Below are 23,466 nucleotides of genomic sequence, written 5' to 3'. Positions count from 1 at the left end.
TCATTTGCCTTGGAATGATATATAATAAAAGTATCCAAGATAATTTGACGTACGACAAGTACGTGCGCAATGACCTTCATACCACAAAATAACATCTATATCTTTTGCTATTTTATCTCTTCGGGAGGTGTTGTGGTATTTCTTCATTCACTTCGGGAATAAAACTTGGTCATTTAGAGAGCTTTATACATAATTTTCAATAGCTCATTATTTCTCTGAATCCGCTTTTAATATATTTCCCAAACTTTTTCTACTTATCAAAAGTTATACCGATACTTGTAGACCACCAAAATACATATAGAACAATTCCTTAGTAGTAAGTTACGTAATACCAAGACATGTTAGTAATTTCCGAATGCTGACAACTTTAAAATCTCTAGTTAACTAATTATATCCGCCACAAATTGCTAACAACTTACTTTCCATAAACATGCATATAATACCAAATTAATAATCAACAGGAATAAGTTCTCATAATATGACCAAACTAGCAAAGGGAAGGGACAAAAATATATTCCTGTTTAATATAGTGAAAGAAGGCAATTTATGAGTTCCACTGCAAATAAAAATAAGGCTAATCAGATGCCTTTTCCTTTTAACAAATATAGATATTATATCAATTTCAAAAGTTACACATAAAACCCTTAGCCAATTCCAAATATAGTATAAATTTGACGTTTGAAACCAAAGGATTTGAGAATTGCAATTGATATCAAGATATTGAATTGAAACGGTTAGACACTTTCAACCACGATATATTTTAACGGCATGTACTTTGTCCTACGACTTCCATAGTTTGATATTAGGTCCAGTATGTCTAAACTCAACCAAGATTAGTACTTGACAATTCGTTTCCAAAGTAAAAACATGTACAAAAATAGGATAATATTTATCCGCTTTATTTTCGCAGTCTTACTACTTCGGGAGTAAGTTTAAAGTTTTACTACTTCGGGAGTAAAGTTTAAATATTTACTACTTCGAGAGTAAAATTTAAAGTCTTACTACTTCGTGGAGTAAATTTCAAAGTTCTACTACTTCGGAGTAGATTTCAAAGATATACTACTTCGGGAGTTGAGTTCAAAGTTCTACTACTTCGGGAGTAGGGTCCGCAGTTTTGCTACTTCGGAGCAAATTTCGAGTTTACTACTTCGGGGTAAAACATATAATATTAGAATATTTCTTCTCGATTACTCTACCTCTTCTCGGAGATGAATCATGATATTTTCACAATCAAATGCACGTTTATATTTATAGGCTTTACTACATATTATCACATTCACTTCGGAATGGATCTATATTTATAGCTTATATCAAAAGTTCTCATTCTTCGAAATGGAACACAATCATACGAATAATGAGCCATAAGCATATCAAATTGTAATAGCTTAGAATTTAACACCAAGATATTGCTTACTTGAGGGCTAAATCGATCATACATATGATGTAGATAAATTTTCTCTAACACATCTTCAGTTGTAATCACAACAAGCCTATGAATAAATGAATTTACTTAAGAAAAGAAATATTATCACTGCATTGGACTTCGTAACACAACAATAGCAATGTATTGGATGCCTTTTTTCTTGTCAATTTTCCAAAACTGGAATACTAAATAAAATAACTCAGCAGTAGCCATGGCAATAAAAAATGCACTTGCTAAGATAAAGCTAAGGAAATGATTTCACTTACCTCGTGGGAAGCCGATTTATAGCTAGTGGACTTTCATTGTAACGAGTTTCGGCTTTCAAAGCTAGACACGACCATCTGAATATTTTAATAACCAAGAAATTAATATGGCAAATCATACCTGTGAATGATTAATTAGTGGACGTGATAAGCGTCAATTCCTCAATTAGTTAAGTCTCGTTGATAACGTGTTATAAAATAATAAAGCAAGAAGAATATTGTGGAGAAAGAAGAAAGAGGAGAGTTAACTTATTTATCTTGAAGGATGAAATCTGATAGAAAGAACTCTACATTTATAGGAGAGAATTGACTTGGTGCAGAAATCAAACTTTACAAACCTAAAATTCCTAAAGATGAGGCATTATAATATTATAATAATATTTATAACATTAACCTTTTTTTTTTTTTTTTTTCCAGTAATAGTGTTTTACTTGTTCAGTGGGACTGTTTTAAACCTACCTCAAACGTAAGAGACCATTTTTTCAATTAAACAAATTAAGATATTAAAACTTGAAAAATATCCCCCTTTACAAAGTACAAACACCTTATTTCGAGAAGCTTCTCAGCTTCAAAGCAGTCGCAAAAACCCTAATCTCAAGAGTTCCGTCAAACCCTAACCAGTACTACTTCACCGGCGGCACACCGAGCCAATCGGCGTAACCGCAAAATGGAGTTCGACGAGTACGATTATCTTGAGAAGACTGTTGAGGAAACAAACGGTACTTCAACGAAGAGCAAAGAGAATAACAACAGTAGCGCTGAGAAGGAGAAGACCGACAAAAGCTATCGCCGAAGAGATAGAGACGGCAGCGAAGAACACGCTGTCGATGATGAAAACAGAGAGCGCCGTAGCAGCAAAAAGTCTCGCAACGACAGCGACAGCATAAGAGACAAGGATAAGGAACGAGATAGAGACAGGGAAAGGTCGTCGAGGCATCGAAGTAGAGACCGGGAATTGGAGAGAGATAGAGAACGAAGCTCAAAGGACCGTGAGCGTGACCGTGATAGGGAGAAGAGAGATAAGGATAAGGAGAAAGAGAAGGAAAGAGATAGGGATAGGGATAGGAAGAGTAGAGATCGGGATAGGGAGCGCGATAAGGAGAGAGAGAAGGAGAAGGAAAAGGATAGAGAGAGGGAGAGGTCAAGGAGGAGCAGGAGTCGATCGAGGATTGAACGAGAGTTGAGAGAAGCCGAGCGTGATTTTGAAACACGGGACAGCAGGTGATATAATACTCTTTGCTGTTAATCTTATTGTTAAATTGTTAGTCTCATGTCATGTTACATATTGTTTATTATGTATTGTATTATATCGTATTGTTTTGATGAGTACAACGTTTGGATAGATTGTATCGTATCCTGTTGTTGTTACATAATGTTAGCAATCTAAGGATAAACCGACAAAAAAAGTAGGGTACGGGATAGAGCTACTATGAGAAGGTAGGGTAAAGGATAAAATAAGATTATTAGATAATACTTACGGACAAAATTAAAAAAAAAAGAGAAGGGTAACGGCTCATTTCATATCAAGTGCTGCTGTTCGTTGATTCTTAACAAATTTGAGTTTATTTCAAAATGATTAGTGTTTTGATGATACTTGTTAATTCAAGCTGTAGTCATTGGAGAGTAGTTTTCAATTATGTAGCTGCTAATGTGGTGAAAGGCTCTCTTTGATGTCAGCTTATTTTAAATTGTTAGTCACATGTCGTATTAGAAGTGTTGCTGTTTGTTGATTCTTGACAAATTTGAGTTTATGGCTATATGATTAGTGTTTCGATGATAATTATTAGTTCAAGCGGTAGTGATTGGAGAATAGTTTCCAAGGTATATCATTATATGGCTGGCAACTGCAATTATATACTCCCTCCGTCCCACTTTATGTGTAGGTGTTTGACTGGCACACGGGGTTTAACTATGGAAGGAAGACTTAAAAACTTGTGGTCCAAAGTAAGCCTTAGATAGTTGTGTGGCTATAGATCATATCATTAAGGGTAAAATGGAATACTTAAAGGTAAATGGTTACTAAAAATAGAAAGGTGTCATTCTTTTTGGGACGGACTAAAAATGAAGGAGTGTCACATAAACTGGGATGGAGGGAGTAGATGTTAACGTGATGAAAGGCATTGCGGAAGTGAAAAAGATTGATCAGTATTTGCATCTCATCTTCTTCATTTCTCAAATTACTCTTTCTAGAATTGCTATGTGCAACGTTTTATCTTTGTACCAGTTACTAGTCATGTCTTTTGGTCCTTACCAACATCATTGGCTTGTCCATGATGAATTTTATTTACTAGAATTGTCTGTTGACTGCTGTTGTAACCCAAAAAACAGAAAATCAGGTAATGGCTGAGTTTAAGTATGTGCTGAACACACTCTGCTGAGTGTTTTTGAGTTCTAGTGGATTCAAACAGAAAAGACTATTTAAAGTGGTCTAAGAAAAGACTATTTAAAGTGGTCTAAGAAAAGACTAGTTAAACTGGTCTAAGTGCGTAAAAAAGTGTCAGTTTATCCACAAAGAATGTAATATTCTGACTTGGGTTGAAATCGTAGATGGATTGTTTGCACATCTTAATGGCCTAACAATGCGGAAACCCTTCAAGGCTTGATTCAAGAAGTGGCTTATTCCCACATATATTGAGTATGATAAGGTCTGTTAAGTTTCTTTTTGGCCTTTGAGATTTTCACTCACTCTTGAATCCTTCTAATGTTTCTGCATTGATGGATTTAAGGTTACTTTTTTTTTTTTTTACATCTGGTCTGAGATGTTGACAAATGATGTATTGAATTTCTAGGTTGGCAACGCATATGGTGTGAGGCTGTATCAGTTTCTCAACTTTTTCTTCTGTACCAAGACGAAAATTCATTAACCCTATATGTGACTCTTTTTTGTGAAAGCAGGGAAAAGTCTCAAAATTTTGGTGCTGGGAAGCGAATAATGTCACAACACTTACTGCATTCATATTCTTAACTTGAAGTTTATACTTGGAGATGCTTCAAAAGTTTAAATTATCTTCTAGAATTTGCTCCGTTTATACTTGTTTTCTTTGTCGGTGGGAATGATGTGTTGCACCGGAGCTTGGAATTCTAGTTGCTTCCTGTTTAGATATAAAAGATAGAACTCATTTGGCGTCTCGAGCATTTATGAGGAGATGCAATATTATATTCAGCTAATGAAGGAGATAAATGAAGTTTGCATTTTCAACTAGCTTATTTAAAACTATAGAATGTTTTTGACTTCTATCCACATTTTTCTCGAAGGGGCTTGCCTTGATGATCTTTCCTGCTGCAGGAACTACTCTATCTAATTGATAAGTGGTGAAATTTAGCACAGCGAGGGAGATTTTTGAGGATGGTGATTCATCATGTCCTAATATAATTTGTAGCATGTCCATGTATTTATGCAAGTTTGTTTAAACTTTGAAGTTTACAGTAGCTGATTACCTTCAAATGTAGTAGGTGTTACACAAAATACTGTAAATGAAAACCCACAGCCTACTATGTGTAACTTAAATTTTATAACCAGAGCGTCATACTTTTCCGGTCTTTACTAACCCTGAGAAAATGCGATTTAACGGTTGATTTGCTTCAATATGCTGTATAGTTTGTGAAATAGGGAAGCAAGGGTCTGCATGAACTCTAGCTGGTTAACAAAGTCATGTTTAAAATAATTCCATGCTATGATCTATGCCATACATATTCTCATTATGGTCCGAGTCATTTATACAGGAGATTCAAGGAGAAGAAAGAAAAAGTAGAACCAGAAGCTGATCCAGAAAGGGACCAGAGAACTGTTTTCGCTTACCAGGTAGATGGTTTTGGTGTCTTTGTTTCTGCCTTGTTCATCTACAGACTTGATCATTTCAAACTAGGTGATTTATCCGAACAAAAGGTCCATTTTCTGATTTATTTGGTTTGCACTTTTATAGATGCCCCTGAAGGCAACTGAAAGGGATGTGTATGAGTTCTTCTCACAAGCAGGAAAGGTTAGTTCACTCGGTCCTCATTTTCCTTCACGGTAAATGAACTACGCTGCTGATCAATTTATGGTTTAACGATCCATGTGTGCTGGTTTTGCATTTGTCCTAGAATTTCATTTTCTTGTGGTCCTCTAGAATTGATATGATACTTCATGTTTAGGAGCAAAAAATTGATTTGTGTTCTTCGCTTGACCCTACTTCCGTAAACTATTAGTGCATGCTGTATGCATCTCCTTGGTGTTGCAGTAACTGCCTCTCTGCCTTCTGTATCAGGTAGCTTAATTACATTCTCATGTCTCAAGATTCTATACTTGATTGGATGATCAATATAGTCTGATCAAGTAATAACTGATGATTTTATGCATGACCTATTGCAGGTCTTGTGGTGTATATAGTATGAGTGTACCAAAAGGCCCTCTAAATTCAGTTTATTATCAAGATTTCTATTTTTTGACACTCCTTTATACATTTCTAGGTGAGGGATGTGCGGTTAATCATGGACCGGAATTCAAGGCGATCTAAAGGAGTTGGGTATGTCATTCAAATTCACTACCCTACAGTTTTGCGTGTAATTTTTCTTTATTTCTTTCTTAAGTAAATTAATGTGCATCTTGCTTCGCAAATACTCCTGAAAGTCCCAAGGATTACGGTAGTGCTACTTTCTTTTTGGAGGGAGATGCTAACCATATTTGATTGACTGTAGCATTTGGGCATGCTAAGCTTCCTAATTCACACTTAGGTGTTGTTTGTCTACTACGGTGGTTCACAAAGTTGCTGCTTTGCAACTAAACCATATTCTTGATTTGTTCCTTTGACTTCTGTGTGGCCTCTTTACTCCCTGCCTTTAGAAAAACTGTGTTTCTCATAACTGTTTTTGCTTTTTATAGATCTTCCTTTTGGTTGGTTGTTCTATGAATTTCTGATTGTTAACACACATTTCCAGTTCCAAGTCCGGGTAAGGGAGAAATATTTTGGGTTTGGAATAAAGTGGGTACAAGCAGATCGACTTGGACTATGCCGACCTCAAGTCAGGGATTGAGGTGTAGTTGTCATTGTAAACATGCATTTTTGACTTCTTTGGAAATCATTATGTTTGATGGAGTATTCCTGATCAATCATTATGATTGGTGGAGCAAAGGTTACTTGGATTTTACTTGTGAAAAGAATAGGGTTATTTGGATTCTCAAGTACTGTGAATTTTAGCTGAGTTGAATCCCAAGATTGCGTCATCTGAAGTTATAGTTATGAGATCCATTTAAAAAAGTTGTTAATAATTATGAGATTTAGTCTGTAGAAAAATACCAATTATAAACATAATACAATACTTCAGTAATTGGTCCTGAGAGCATTTACTTTTATTTTGATGTGAATCAGATGCTAAACCATATGATTTCAAATGCATCTGCATAAGGGCTACTGACATGTCTGTGGGACCCTGGGCTATGTTTCTCTACCTCCGCGGAATTCTGAGATGGTTCTTGAGCTCTCCTTATCTTTTTCTTCTCAGAATTCCAAGTACGGTTTTGATCTGATTGGCATTGGTCATATATTGTTGTTCTAGGGAAGTAGGGCCATGTACTACCATTGCTGAGGCTGTCATGTCCTTTCTCTGCCTAACCAGGATACCTCTTTATGCTTCTCGGTTCTGCGATGATGTAGTCTAATTCCTCATCTGTGCTGTTATTTCAGTTGTGTTAATAAATTATTGGTATCTATGCAGGTACATTGAGTTTTATGATGCTATGTCTGTGCCAATGGCTATTGCTTTATCTGGTCGCTTGCTATTTGGCCAACCAGTCATGGTAAAACCTTCTGAAGCTGAAAAGAACCTTGTTCAGTCAACCGCTTCTGCTGGTGCATCAGGTTTGGTAGGGCCAAATGCTGCCTCAGAGAGAAAACTTTATGTAGGAAATCTTCATTTTAACATGACAGAGTTACAGCTTAGACAGGTAACAAGACTAACATCTCTTTATCCGCGTATAATAACGAAGCACTAGAATAGACACTTGTCATGTGCAATACATAATGGTGGATGCTTAAACACAATATTCTGCGTTTCTGATCTACCTTGACTTGTAGTTATAGAGGAAATGAAGTTCAGGCAAACACATATATGGGTGTCTCTATGAAATGCTTCAGTTAATAGGGACTTTTTTGTTTCTTATAAATGAAGTATTGGATACACGCACCAATATATGGGTTTGCCTGTACTTTATTTCCTCAATAACATTTGTTCTTCAGCATGTATAACTGACTTTTCCAATGCCCTTGCTAAGACCCATCTTTGACTAAGCTTTGTTTTCTGTTTCTGATTGCATTCTGTTATGCCTGGTGTGTTCAGATTTTTGAAGCTTTTGGGCCAGTAGAGCTTGTACAATTACCTACAGATCCCGAAACAGGACATTGCAAAGGATTTGGGTTTGTCCAAGTCAGTATTTTGGGGACTGCAATATTTTTCTCTCTAATGTATATTCTTTATCATTATTTTATTGCTTTTAGTAACACCTTTACGTTTCAATTTGGGTTCATTTTAGTTTGCTCAACTTGAACATGCAAAGGCAGCTCAAAGTTTGAATGGCAAGCTTGAGATTGCGGGTCGCACCATCAAGGTATGTCGACAGACTGAGCTTGTTGACGTTATTTGTCCCTGTAGATCTTGCTTCTCTGAATACTGTTGGATGACAGTATTGCTAAGCCTTGACTGGCCATTTTGGTTCAATGCAGGTTTCATCCGTTACTGAACATGTCGGAGTACAAGATGCTGGAGCTAAAACTGCAGATTTTGATGATGATGAAGGAGGGGGCTTGGTGAGTTTGCTTTTAAATCATTATATTGAAAGACCTTGCAAGCCTTAGCCTTCGTTTCCCTTTAGTAGGTCGGGACTTTAGAAATTATGAGTATGACGGAGTTGGTAAAAGTCCTATCCATGTGTTTGTGTTAGACATGACCGGAGAAAAGCGATCATCATTATAGCTTCTAGTCTCACTTCTTGCTATTTTCCTTTTTTTTTTTGTGGGGTTTGTTCGGTATTCAAGAAAAAACGAACCAAACTGATGATATAAATATATGCTAATATATGAATTTTATGATCGTAAAAAAATTACTTTGATAAAGATGCTTCATATATTTTAACCATAAAAAGTTGTTTACGTATTTATGATCCTTTCTTGTGTATTCTAATCTGTTATATTGAAGTTATCCAAAAGTGATTTGTTTATTGTTTAAATCATGATGGCTAGATATGTTTGAAAATATTTATGGATGTAAGGTGGTTTGATGTACGAAAGTGAATAATTGTCGTGTCTTGTAGTGAGATTTCTGACATATATACGCTTTTAATAGATTTATGACATATACACACTTTCAAGAGATAATAGGTTGATCAACTTGTTCATTTTTTGCTTAACATTGACTGATAGACATGTGAGAAATTTTGTCTTTAGCTCTAGTAGATTGAATGAATGAAATTAATTTGTATTTCATGTGGAAAAGAACTGAAAAAACCTACCAAACCCAAATAAAACAAACGACTCTATTTGTTTTGGTTTGGGTTGTACATTTTACAAATCGACATGGTTGGTTTGGTTTCGGTTTAGATGAAAACAAAGCCAAACTGTACCATGAACACACCCGAAGCATAATACTGAAGGGTCAATGCTAAAAGAACAGATTATAACTAGGAGCCATTATCAATGCTAGGAAGGTCTGCATTGATTTCCTTTATGCATCTGGTTTATGTTGTTTTCAGTGAGTAATATCTTCTTCTCCTAGGAGAACTCTAATTTTGTGTTAGAGCATCGTAAAGCAGAATTCTATGCTAGTTTACGGGTCAAGCCCTCGCTCAGAATTAAAGGATCCTTAACATCGACGCTCACTGCATAAGCTCACAGGACTAGTTCTTGTTCTTACAAGTTCTAGGAAATAATGTATTAGTTGTTCCTTTAAGCTTTTAGTTCTTAAAGGAACTACTCTTGCTGACCTATTTACAGGACACTCCTTTCATTTAGGGATGCAAAAAAAAGTGCAACTTTAGCACCGCCCCAAAGATAATACTTTTTTATGCAATATCCACAACTTCTCGGGAGTTCAATTTTTGTTTTACTAGTTGAATTTTCAACATTGATACAATGTTTGCAATACCAAAATAACTTTTCTATCATCATTCTAATATCCTTTCACTACCTCAAATATAATGTACAAAGTCAAGTAGCATGTCGAACACACTCATATATAAGTGCAACAAATGAAGTGCTATTTAATCTCTTCAATATTATCATGCTATAGTTTTAACAGAAATTTATGTGTGGAACATGTGCTAAAGCTGAACGAGATATAGTTGTGGGATGATGCTTCATTCTTTATAATACCGCTTTGTAAAAAGTAGTTATCTAATTGCACACACATTGAATGCTCCCTTTGCTAGTTGATGTATAAATCTCTCGCTTATGGCTAAACAATCCTCAAAACTGCTCAAAATAGCAGTGATCTGATTTCATCCATTCTAGGAAGTATGATGTGTAGGGGTTTGAACTTGTATTTTCTTAGACTAATCCATTCTGAAGCTGCTCAGGAAGCAATGGCCTAATTTCATTTATAGTGTAAAAATTAGTAGGAAGTTCTTTTTCTTTATTATAAATTGACGAAAATGTATATTTTATCTTTTTCATTGTGGTAACTCTGTATATGGATGTCTATTAGATTAGAAATCTGATGAATTCATCCTCTCTGATATTAAACTGCGCCGAGATAGGAAAAAAGTTGCCATATGTAAACTGTAGGTTGCTACTTGCTTATCATTGCCTTCTCTATCATAAGGTGCACACTCATCTGAATCATTTTTCTATATTCCAGGCATTGAATGCTCAGTCAAGGGCCATGCTTATGGCAAAATTGGACCGCAGCGGTGTTGCTTCAGGGTTTGTCCATCTTTCTCCCTCTTTTGGGCTGCTCTTCTGTTTTCCTTTTCCTATTTTCCGCGGGGATTTTTTTTTTTTTAGGGGGGGGGGGGGGGGGTGCATGTTTTGCGTGCAAATCTAATGCTCAAATTTTCATCTACAGTGTTACAGGTGCACTTGGAGTTCCTGCAATTAATGGAGCAGCTCAGCCAGCAATGAGCATGCCAATGGGTGGTGCAACAGCTTTTCCGAATATGCTCCCAACACAAGTCATTTCTTCCATGGCTCCTGAACCCATTGGAATTCCCAGTGAATGTTTGCTATTAAAAAACATGTTTGATCCTGCAACTGAGGTTTGTCACTGGAATTTTATATTTAACATCAGATTTCTGACTCATCAAGGATAGGGAGGTTCATTATTATTGATCTTTCAAATATGTGATGCAGACGGATCCAGAATTTGATTTGGATATTAAAGATGATGTAAAGGAGGAATGTTCGAAGTATGGCAGGGTCAAGCATATCCACGTGGACAAGTATGTGGTTAATTTATATGATGTCGAATTTTGAGCTGTTTTGACTTCTAAAATGCTTTCATTTCTTTGCTTGGCAGATCCTTTAATTTGTTTATGATTGATTACTTCTGGATGGGATTATCCTTTTCCTCTTCTTGGTGGTCTTTTTTAAATATACTATACAGCAAGAAACTCTTGCTTCTGATATTTTAAAAAAAGGGGAAGACCAAGTAGATTTTTAGCTTGACAATCAAACTAAACCATGACATGTTCCGGTCCCTCTGATAAGGCTTCAAATTTGATTGTTGAATCACCTATTGATTTTTTAGTGGCTAGTTCTTTATTCCTGTTAGAAAAATCTTATTGTCACAGATACCATGATCCAATAATCAGCTATTCCGGTTGGCTACATAATTAAATTAATATTTTTGTCAGCTATTGATCCTTGATGTGTGTTTTGGCAGGAATACCTCTGGTTATGTGTACTTGCGGTTTGATAGTGTCGAAGCGGCATCTCGTGCTCAACAAGCTATGCACAAGAGATGGTTTGCTGGCAGATCTATTTCAGCCATATTCTTGGTAATTGCCTAAGTTCTCCGTGCATTTTGGTGTCCTTATCTGCTTCTTCTTCCAATCCATAAATGCTCTTCTGAATGTATTTTTCCTGTTGTGCAGCAACCGTATGAGTATGATGCCAAATTCAAAGGTACAGGCTGAGAGGGTTCAGACGGTGGACGATCTAGAATGTCTGTAGACTGCTTATTTGTTTATTGTATTTGCAAAACGGCAGATGATTTTGTATTTAAGTTCGGATCCTATTGAATATCAAAGACAGGTTAAAAGTACTGTATACGCAGACATGATGTTATAGGTGTTACTGAGGAAGGTTCTGTAATTTGACAGCATTCTCATTTTAATCAACCGAGACACTTAGGGCTCAAATCATTGCGTGCATTTGTATTTTCCAACTACTTATTTGCTCTTAATTGATCTGATTTATTTATATCTGTATGAAGTTTTAATGTTAATTTGTATCAGTTTGCATCACTTGCACCAACCACACCTCCACTGCTAGCAAGAACCAATGTGACTTCCACGTTAACCACAAACTTAATTATCCAGAGCTCAGCTCTGGAGTTATAATCGAACATGTATTCAAAGATAGTTTTAATAAAGGTATAAGGAGTGAATATACTGCTCAACTTTGCAGATTAGTGTAGATATACCTGTTGTTTAAAAAGTGGTGTATTTATACTCCTGGCATTATAAAATGATGCAAGTATATCTTTTTCGCTTATGGGTTCTTTTCGTAAAAATCATTTAGCTTATTTTTTAATTTAAAAAATGGCACGTGACTTTAAAAAAAAAAGTCTACCCATTGTTTTAAGTAAATCTATTTTTTTAAAGCCACATATATATTTTTTTTTGGTGGGTCGGGTTTGCTTGGTTTAAAAAAAATAATACACTTAATTTTTTAAAGTCACGGAGATAATTTTTTTAACGAATCAGACCCGATCCACCAGGAAAAAATTATCATGTAGCTTTAGAAGAAAATGTCTACTCAAAAAAAAAAAAAATTGGTAAACTTTTTTTTTTTTAAGCCATGTGGCATTTTATTTAATTAAAAAAAAGCTAAATGATTTTTACAAAAATAATTCCGTCAGCGAAAAGGGTATATTTGCACCATTTGTGCAACGGTAGGGATATATTTGCACAATTTTGTAGGATATATTTATGTGGTATACATATACCTGTTTTTTAAAGAAGAATATATTTGCTCTAAATTGCAAAGTTGAGGGGTATATTTGCACCTTGTCCTTTAATAAAAGCAAACAGGGTAGTAGACTCAGAGGCGGAGCCAAGATTTTCACTTAGAGGGTTCAAAAATATGAAGAAGTATATACACTGAAGAAGTCAAGGGGGTTCATCATCTATTATATACATATAAGAAAATAATTTTAACCTTGTATATATAGTGTAATTTTTCGCCGAGGAGGTTCGGATGAACCCCCTGGAGCCTACCTAGCTCCGCCCTTGGTCGTAGCAGCAAATCTCAGTGCACTCGTGGCTCACTGTGAACAAAAAAGATGTCGAGCAGCTTGCATTCCTCTGATAATGGCTTTTACTTCTAAAACATTCACGTATTATTGCTGGGTAATTGAATTAAAGAAAGAGTAGTAATAATTACTAGTTGTTTGACTTATGGTCTTATTCCGAGGGACTATTTGCTTTTTGATTTTTTGAATTTTTGATTTTTTGAATTCAGAATCTTACTGGTGCAAAAAGTATACCAAGGAATTACGAGATTGAAAAAATTACTTCTCGTATATGCCTACTTTTTTTTTATTCCATGCAAAATAAGAATTTATTTTCATCAAGAAAAAAAACACATAATTGTCACTGTATGCGATGTATATTTTTATTATTTTCTTGGACAACTTATTTTCTATTTTATTCCAAAAGAAAAAAGACGAAAAACTCCACATGCTACCGCAACAAATAATAAACAATTTAAGTTTCAATGCTTTCCTTTATACCAATTCAAAGTTAAATGTAAACACATGTATGGAGTGTTTAACGTATAACAATATGGATTTCATGGCCACATATATATTAAACTGAGAAATAAAAACTTAAAGTAGACAATGATTTAAGAAGACGTAAATATTAATGTCAATTGAATGAGATTGGAGATATAGAGTTGGAACCTCAGTCTCAGATAAGTTGGAATCGCTTATATAAATCTTCACTGATCATCATGAATTCGTTAGTTTTACACTGATGATCAACCTACCATAACTCTTCTCCATTATTCAAGCTTAGAACCGACAATGTGAGCAAGCTCATACTAGTGTAGAAAAAGATGATCGCAACTTTATCTTGCATCACTAGCATGTGTTTGATAAAGTATGTAAAGGAAGACGTGTGTAGTCTCCTTGCTAGTTTAGGTAATCAAAGCGCCCTATGTGACAAATGACAAGTATTAGTCTGTACCTATCTTCATATTAATATAAGTATCTTGATCCTTCAAATAAATTAAAAAAAAAAAAAAAGACGGCATAATTTAAATACCGGACATTGCACTGTATTGCAAATAAACTCTGCTACTTTTTTTAATCTCATTTTATATGACGCCTTTTTAAATCTATTCCAGAAAAAAAAAAAATTCCCTATTTGAAAACTTCTTAAATTTAACATCCCAATTTTAGCTTTAATGCCAAGATCAGTTTGGACCAACTATACTATAAAAAGTCCACTCTTTTGTATGAAATAAGAAAATAAAAAGATATGTATAAGTATCACAAAAACTCATTTAATTATTAGGTAGTAAATAAAAGCAAACTCCGTATAAAATTAATTTATGTGTCAAAAGACATTTTACTTTCTCAAATTTCATAAGGAGTAAAGTTTATTTTAAGTAGGCGTTTGGTCATGAAAACCCAAAATTATTCACTTTATTTGGAATTTTGAGTTGGAGTTGAAGATGGAGTGGTGTTTGGTTATAGTTTTTGTAAAAAAAATCTTTGGTTATTTAAATGTAATAAGAGTGAAAAAAGTTTTTAAAAAAAAAATGCGAAAACAAGGTTTTTAGCGTTTTTCAAAGATGTCTTTAATTTTTACCCCAAACAAAACATTTTCAAATAAAGTGAAATTTTTGAGCAATTTGCTTTAGTTGGTCTTTAATTTTTACCCTCAAATCAGTTCTTTAATTTTGCCCTTCGCTAAAGTTCTGTTCCTCATGCAGTGCGGACCCAAGATTTAAGGTCGTGGGTGCCTCATTAAATTAATAAATTAAAATTCCAAGCGGAAGTTCGAACGCAGGTTCCCCAGCCCCCCAAATCTTTAAAGTTCGCCTGGAAACCAAAGCACCCATCTATGTTTTTGGTTTCCAGGGTGCTTTTCGTGTTTTTATACCCAATTTTCATATATTTTCTATATATCTATACCTAATTTGCTTCGGATTTAACGGGTGCTGAAGCACCACAAAATTGGACATAGGTCCGTCTTTGATTCCTGGTTCGAACACCCGCTAAGTTAAAAATTTTAAAAAAATTCGTAAGGCATAAGTTGGGATTCGCAGGGCATAAGGTAGACCCCAACTTATGCCTTAAGTTTTAAACTCTACCTTAAGGCAAAAACAAAAGTAAAAATAAAAAATAAAATATTTTGCTGAAATTTTGCGAACTTCTGCCTTAAGGCCTAACTTTAACTTTGGGCAAAAATTAGATTTTAAGACAGAAATTTGTCTTAAGGCCTAATTTTAAATAAAAGTTTGCCTTAAGGCATAAGTTGGGGTCCAACTTATTGCGAATCCCAACTTATGCCTTGTGATTTTTTTTTTTTTTTTTACCGAACCCGAGCCGAATCCGTAACTTCCCTACAAGAGGCAAATATTAAAAACCATCAATTCGGGGGGCAAAAATTAAAGACCACCCCAAAAGAAGGACAATCCACGCAAAAAAATGAAAAAACATTTTCAGAAAAAAAGTGAAAATTCTCATGGCCAAACGGGCCCAAATTTGTCAAATTGCTGGATTACTTGGGCTTTTTTCTTTTTGGCGCGCTTTATCCGGTCTACCACGTAAGCCTAAGACTTGCCACCTGGCAGCCTACGTTATAGGTAAAGGCGCAGGGGAGCACTACTGTACAGTACTTACTCTCTGCACAACAAATGCCAAAAGCAAAATCCTTTTGATTTCGTTTTATATTTGTTGAAGTTGAATCAAGACTACAATTCCAATTTTATGTTAATACTAGATGGCCCATTTCGCAATATTATTGGGCAAAAGAGATTCGACTTTCAGGAAGGTAATTTCCAATTTGTTTTAATTTTTAGGAGTAAAAAATCAAGAAAGCAGTACCGTTGAGTTAAATATCAACATAATATGCTTCATTCTCTGTACATTCTGTTGTGGAACAAAGTTTACCATTACATTGTTGAGCTTGCTAGAAAGACAAAAGTGACTCTACAAGAGGATAAAATCTAGATTCTACCAGCTACAATTGGCAACAAGTGTTTTATCTGGGCATTCCCTGAAAAAAAGAAGGCCAAGCATACAAAAAGAGTAAAATGCCCTAATCACAGTGGTTTGAGCAAACATTGAAGCTCGTATTACTAATCATTCACAAAATATTTAGATGGTCTAAATTTTTTAAGGCAGTAGTCATCCTGGAGAAGTACATGATGCCCATCTCTTTTGGAAGTTTTAAAGGGAGGAAATCGAAGAGCCGTGCGGCAATTCTGAAATAATTCCAGACAGAGCTTAGCATAAATTGTGGGATTTTCAACTCAAATAGGTATAAAACTTAGCCTCAATTCTAATATTCAACGTCACCTTTCAAAGTAGAATTATACCTAGTTGAATGGTTCACCTCATTTGCAACTTCTCAGAAAGATCAAAGTGTGTTGAAATACTTGTTAAAAAATGCAATTCAGTTCACAAAATCGTTAAGTAACACTCATTCACTTAGCAAATAAGTTCAACTCTCAACTACCTCAATAGCACACAAGAATTTTCAGTCAACAAACATCCAGCAAGGAGTGACTAATAGTTTCAGATTTAATCAATCGAAGTAAACAACGAAATCTTCAAGTACTGAGAATGTTTGGTAGCTAACTATTTTTCCAATATTGTTCATCTCTTGCTTCAATAGTGCCTTTAAACCTCTAGAATAAGCACAGAGTTCCTTTTTTTTTTTTTTTTCCTGCTACAAATTGACACTCATTGCCTTAACCATTATTTAAACGTTGAACCTAATGAGCTGAACAAAGAAATTAAGCACAACACACCTATAATCAAAGTAACACTTCTGATCTTACATGATCTAAAACATCTAATTTGCAGTTTAGTTCAAAAGAGACAACCAGCCCAAATAATATTGAATTGTACTGAACTTGTTGTATCTAATGTTATTTATTTACTTTAAGAATATGTCCGCTAGTTTATTACCTTGTAGCATGATCTGGTCTATTTCGTTGTTCTTCCTTGAAGCGTGCCGACTGTGGTACACATTTAATGAACCTGAAAAACAGAAATTGAGGTTACATTTTATAACTCTTACAGAATATAAAATATAAATAGTTACAAAGATACATCAATCTTTTTATAATACACAGATACATCAACGAAAGCAGGCTTCCTAGGAATCACCTATCTTTGAAAAGGTTTACCAAACAAAGCTACATGATTACACAGGAAAGGTTTATCAGATAAAGCTACATTTGTCAAACTTCAATTTCAGCAAACAATAACTTTCTGCATGGAACAAACCATTTTATTCTCTGAAAGCTATTGCAATATTCAGGAAAGGGGAACCCTCCATAAAAAAGGAAATATGGTAGAAACATTTGACGTAGAGTGGGAATGAGAAATGATAATGTAATTTACTACTTAACCAGAAATAGTAGTGACCGGAGTAGAATCAGCGTCAACTAATATTAATTATAAATTGAAAACAAAGATGCACCTTGACATGAAAAGCATATTAGAAAACTGATAAATGTTCACTGCATATTTACACTTCATATAAACAAGCACCGAGGAACAAAGTTCTACAAGATTTTAAAGATTATGAAATTTCCACTGTGGATGTTGAGTATTTTTCCAAATGGTACAGTCATTCTGGGAAACCTATTTACACGCAGAACAAAACATGATGCATCCCTGTTGAAAGTTGAGTATTTTCCAAATGGTACAGTCATTCTGGGAAACAGGAATGCACAGTCAAGAATAGTTGGTTTTGTACCTGGTCATGAATAGTTTATGGAATAACATAGAAATCATAACATGGCCGATAATGGTAAAGACTTCATGAAATGAGAGATATTGAAGTTTGACCAAACAAAGGGTTCACTTCTTGATCGTAACATTCTTCGGATAAAATTATCACCACCAGCCAATGCACATTTCTTTTCACATACTTAATGTGACTAACTTTATTTTCAAAAAGCTTGAATCATCACTTGATTCCAATGCGGAAATTGGTCTATTTGAATAGCTAAACAGGGAAGTTTTTTCACATAAGATATTACATATAAATAACAACACTAAGAAGGTGCTGGAGATATGTACAGAGGAATAAATGATTAGAAGACAAAATTATATCCCTTCCAAAACATGCAGGGACTCTAGCAACTATAGTACTGATTCTGCCTCATTTACAAGTTCCATTTTAGGTTAAACCAGAAATAAAACAAAAGTATGTTGTTGGATGTAAAACTGTTCTTTTGAGCCTCATTTGAATTGCATAATTTCTAATTACTGGCATGGGTGCAGTGAAAAGAAATTTAAAATAAAATTTCTACTTAGCTCAAACTTGCAATACTATAGTTATTTATTATTCCTGAGGGAGATGCAGGGGAAAGATAAAGGCAAGGTATAATTTTCATTACCTTTGTTTCATGGTTACAGTGGTCGTTTGAATATCTATTTACATAACAAAAGTCAAAAGTAAGCTCCAGTAGGGACTTACTTCATTTCCTGCAAAACAATTGTTTGTATATAGAAATAAATGTTTTTCATTCACATGTGATGGAATCAATTAGGATATTTGAGAATCAGTTCATTTACGATTGTCGTTGATGTCAAAAACGCCGGAAAAGAAATCTCAATTAAATCTTTGAACACATAAATATTCCATCAAGTGGTAAATGCAAAGGTTAATATTTGTTTTTTATTCACAAAAATAAACCAGGCCTAGAAATTAAAACAGATTAGTATTGTTGGTTATTAGTAAAATCAAGTATGTCCACAAGTTATCGCCACAAATTGAATCGATGGATGGATAATTGGCTAAGGAGTAGAGCCAGTAAGTATCAGTTCTCAAGCACTTTCTTTTTAGATCAGCTGCTGAACTTTCGACTTAGTTAAACAAAATCGTATTAAAGACTTTTTAAGCTTATGCACCATTTAATCAGTTTTTGTTCCCCTCTTATTCTATTGTTAAGTTTATTTTCATCTGAATTTTCTACCTTTGCTATTTAATGTCCCGTAATTACCTTATGCTATTTGATGCACCGAAACACAATGGCATGCAGTTCAGCCAAAAAAAAAAAAAAAAGGGAACGAGAGGCTGTAACTAACCGCAAAGAACAGAGCATGTTGGGACTGACTTTCACCTTCAGAAGAGAATGAATTCTCAAATATGCTACTTATCGAACTAAGACTAACCAGAAATCTAATGTAAAAGAAGATGTAATCCCTCCATATTTGGTTTGTTAAATTCTCAAATATGCTACTTATCGAACTAAGACTAACCAGAAATCTAATGTAAAAGAAGATGTAATCTCTCCATGTTTTGTTTGTTAATTCGACTCCAAGGATAGATACAAGAATCATGGTGATGACGATTTAAATCATGGAGCAAAAAGTGGTGAAGATATTGGTCCAAAATTTCTAATGCTAAAAGAACAAATACCAAAAAAAAAAAGACGACGCACTGTCCTCTGCTATTCGCGGTCCTGGAAGGGCCGGACCACGCGTCTATCAGTACACGCTTTACCTCCCGCATTTTTACAAATGAACAAATGATATAAAAAACTTAGCAAGCCTACTATTTTCATAACCAGCAGGTGTAATCTATCATATACCTCATATTGTGAACTTTTCTACTCTTTCTTCTCACAATAAATCTGCTACTGGAATTGAAAGAGAAGCGAAGGATTATGGGAGGTTCTTATTTTGACAGTTTTGTTATGATAAGAGTCTTTATTTTTAAATAGATATAGTATAAAAAATGAAGAATTATAAATTGACATCGTATATTTATCTCAAGATAGAGCTAACACATGCAGCATAGAGAACAGTCAATATCAGAGAACATCAAACCTGTTAACTTTGAATATTGTAACATAGATATGGCTAAAACAAGAAAAACCAAAAATTCACCAATGAAATCCACCAAAAATAAAACAACAAAGACAGAGGAAGAAGAAGAGTCGGATAACGGCAAATCCGAATATTTACTTTGAAAATTGAAAGATAGACATTTGCACACGATTAAGTCATGTTGCCATCTTAAGGAGGGAATATGAAGAGATAAACATGCAATTGTAGAAAACTTAGTATATTCACATAAGATCTATGTCCAAATGAATCTAGGATAGTCAAATTGAAGTGACCATGCCTTAATGGTGATATAAAATACGTGAATACCTCTACCAAACATGGATAGGGACATGCCTCTACCAAGTTCCTTGTGAAACCCCGAAGAACTGACCCTCCTATATACCTATTCCCTCATCTTTCTCCATAACTATTGAACACTCAGGATGAGCTTTCTTCGATATACCCCTGCCCAAAACTATGCTTATCCTCAAAAAATTGCAAATTCTCTTTTCAGTTATTCAACTTAGTAGATGGAACAGAAAGAGGCACAATCTTTCCGACTAAAAACAAAGTTAGGGAAAATTTTGGATTTTGGATTCCAATGCGTGAATACATTGCTTAAGAAGAACCGGAGATTGTTACCCTGCCAAAAAATACTGACTGAAGCTTCAACATAAAAGATTAGACTCCATTGTTATTTAAAATCTATTCAAATATAAAATATTGGTAAAGTTAGGAATGAAGCCTTTTTTAATTGACGCAGTAATTTCATTCAAAGAGATTTGTCAAGCTCACGAGGATGTTCACTCCAGCATAGTATTACGACAACAAATAACTACTCTGCTCAATTATTAGCAAAATTTGCAGTACGAAATACAACATAAAATTAGAGCAGAAATCTTAACTGGTACTATTTGTTTAAAGCCCTAGCTAACACATGTAAGCACAGATAACAACTTCATGAAAGTCAGAGAAAATTAGACCCTAAAATTTTGTTTAAACAAGACTGAAATACATGCATGGTTGAGAAAGCAGAGGAAAAGCACAAAGTAAACTAAAAAGTACCAAGAGAAAACCAAAAAGAATGCCAATAGCAAGCACATAAAAAATACTAAAAAGATAAAAAGAAGTAGTTCTAAGAAGACATCACAAGTTAAACAACAAAAATTGAGCAGAAGGAAAATAGAAAAAAGAACTGACAACTTACCTGAAAGAGAGAGGGAGCAAGATATTAGAAAAAGCAAATTATAGTTGAGAATGAATTGAGAATAAGGCGCTACAGTGGGAAAGAAGAAGATAAAGGGTCTGTCAGAATTAAACGTCTATAGGAGGAGAGAACAGTTGCACAATGTAAAATTATCGTAATACCCTTCAGGGCTTTCACTTATTAATAGTTTAAATTTACGTACCCTTAGCATGCACATGCAGTTAACATATGACAAGCTAGTTAAGAGTCCTATTGTAAAACAAACTAAGAGCCTGTTTTGGATTTAAAAAATTATTTTAAATAGAATTTTATTAATTTTTCTTAAATTAATTTTTTTTGTTCGCCAGAGATAAGTTTGTTAAAATTAGATACAAACAGTAATTATTTTTATCTTATGTTCAGGCTTTATTTTAAGACAAATGATTTGGCCTTAAATTCCGTACCCTTAGCATGTACATGCGGTTAACATATGACAGTTACCCAAACACTCAAAAATGGGCTTAAAAAAATAAAAATAAGATAAGTTAAGTCAAATAAATTTTCTGATCCAAACTGCTCTAAGAGTCCTATTGTAAAACAAACTACTTTCTCTCCGATATTTCCGTCACCCAACCCAACGAAAAGTTAATTAAGTACCTTAAATATGCCAATAACTTTGTCCCTGATTTCATGGACAGTGGATGTTATCTTTTTCTCAGCTTCTAAAGAATTATTTTTACTAACACAGATGATTATTTTATTGACAGTGGTAATTTTAATTTCTTTCTCTTCCTTTAACCTTCTCTCTTTAATTATATATACATTTTTCATCTTTTTTTTTTTTAATTATTACTCATAATATTACTGGTATAAGTAGTAATATACATTAATATAATTAATACCACAATATTATTGGTATAATTAGTAATAAATATTATTATACTCACAATATTATTGGTATAATTAAATATACATGTTATAATCATAATATTACCGTTATAATTATTCGTGTACATTAGACAAAATATTGTGAGTATTAATTATATTTAAGTGTTAACAAAATTAAAGATGAATACATGGTATAATACTGGTATTTTCAAGTTATCTGGAGTATAATTTAGTATTTTGAGGTTATCTGGAGTATAAATTATACCAAACATAAGAATGGATTTATATTAAAAAGATACCATGAATATGCAAAGTATTTTAAAATTATACGATGAATACAACTTTTATACCATACATATACTACATATATACATATTACATTACATAGTTATAAATGATATAAATCATGTATATATATACACAATATGAATAAATATATTTGTAAAATAAAATTATACCTTGTATAATTAATTATATAAGTGGATAAATATATTATTTTAATGGATATTCTAGAATATTAGATAGACATATAGTTTTTTTACTCTATGTTATTATGGCGGAGTTTGGAATAGCATGAGAAGAGCTTGAGAGTAGTTCTGGTAAAATATTATAGCGGGGGCAGGGTTAGGCCTCTTTTTTTTTTTTTAAGGGAAAATAACATTGTATGTCTATTTGTATAAAATTATTATCCGTTTTAGCCCATATTTTATTTTTTACACGAAGAGGCCCAAAGTTTTCTCATTCTCAACGCTTATTTCTCTCTCTCCACCCCTTTTCTCTTCTCCCTCTCCAAAACATCCAAGTTTAGAAAAATTTCATCTTCACACTCGATTCTCGCGGCCGTATCTAGGAAGAAAGAGAACATCGCAGGAGAAAACGTTTCCGGCCAGATCCATCGCTGGCTTCGGAGAAAAGGCCAGATCTGGAAGAAACGAGAACATCATCGGAGAGAACAATTTCCGGCCAGATCCGTCACTGGGGTAGGAGAAAAAGAGTGACATCATCGGAAAATCCTTTTTTGTTGGCGGATTTGTCAATAAATTTCCGATAAACTTTCAGAATCTAAAATGGAAAGTATTTCTTCTTCTTCATCTTCTTCTTGGGTGTGGTGAATTTGGTATTGAAATGGAGATTTAATTGTGGATAACAGGTGTTTTCTAGTGTAAATGTGTATAATCCATGTTTATACACACTTATACAATGTAGATACATTGTTTAAACAATATATATACCTGTGTATAAATTTGTATAGTCATGTATAAGTATGTATAAACATGCTTATACACACTTATACAATATATGAACTGTTTAAACATTATATAAACGTGTGTATAAATTTGTATAATTATATATAAGTATGTATAATTGTGTATGACTCTGTATAATATTGTATATTGTATATATACACACGTGTATAATAATGTATATTTTAGTGTATAATTGTGTATAAGAATGTATATGAGTTGCTTATGTTCAAATAATAGTATTTTTTT

At 33.9% G+C, this 23,466-nt stretch overlaps 1 protein-coding gene and 1 long non-coding RNA gene across 3 annotated transcripts in view; one reads left to right on the top strand and one right to left on the bottom strand.

Moving 5' to 3' along the window:
* Positions 1-2,198: 2,198 nt before the first annotated feature.
* LOC132059368 (uncharacterized) lies at positions 2,199-12,013 on the top strand. Of its 2 annotated transcripts, XM_059451965.1 has the most exons (14): positions 2,856-2,907; positions 4,234-4,331; positions 5,410-5,488; positions 5,610-5,666; positions 6,136-6,191; positions 7,381-7,609; positions 8,002-8,088; positions 8,195-8,269; positions 8,385-8,468; positions 10,513-10,577; positions 10,720-10,909; positions 11,004-11,092; positions 11,536-11,650; positions 11,747-12,013. In XM_059451965.1, the coding sequence occupies exons 2-14, from the start codon at positions 4,324-4,326 to the stop codon at positions 11,786-11,788; spliced, it is 1,176 nt and encodes a 391-aa protein (XP_059307948.1). In that variant the 5' UTR covers positions 2,856-2,907; positions 4,234-4,323; the 3' UTR covers positions 11,789-12,013. The 2 variants fall into 2 exon arrangements, with proteins under 2 accessions (XP_059307947.1, XP_059307948.1); XM_059451964.1 differs by lacking the exon at positions 4,234-4,331 and having other exon boundaries at positions 2,199-2,907.
* LOC132059370 (uncharacterized) overlaps positions 11,894-23,466 on the bottom strand; it is a 38,122-nt gene continuing 26,549 nt past the window's right edge. Inside the window, exon 2 of the long non-coding RNA XR_009415548.1 lies at positions 11,894-11,948. This is a non-coding gene — a long non-coding RNA (uncharacterized LOC132059370). The remainder of the gene's footprint in view (positions 11,949-23,466) is intronic.

Source organism: Lycium ferocissimum, chromosome 6, assembly GCF_029784015.1.
Source record: "Lycium ferocissimum isolate CSIRO_LF1 chromosome 6, AGI_CSIRO_Lferr_CH_V1, whole genome shotgun sequence".
NCBI classification, from domain to species: domain Eukaryota; kingdom Viridiplantae; phylum Streptophyta; class Magnoliopsida; order Solanales; family Solanaceae; genus Lycium; species Lycium ferocissimum.
The sequence above is the reverse complement of the archived record's forward strand: the minus strand, read 5'-3'. Positions and strand labels throughout refer to the sequence as shown.

Excerpts from the sequence above, each read along its gene's own strand:
- LOC132059368 (XM_059451964.1), top strand. The coding sequence starts at position 2,354 with ATGGAGTTCGACGAGTACGATTATCTTGAGAAGACTGTTGAGGAAACA. Across the intron at positions 5,667-6,135 it reads TCTTCTCACAAGCAGGAAAG|GTGAGGGATGTGCGGTTAAT; the intron begins GTTAGTTCACTC and ends ATACATTTCTAG. Across the intron at positions 10,910-11,003 it reads TGTTTGATCCTGCAACTGAG|ACGGATCCAGAATTTGATTT; the intron begins GTTTGTCACTGG and ends TATGTGATGCAG.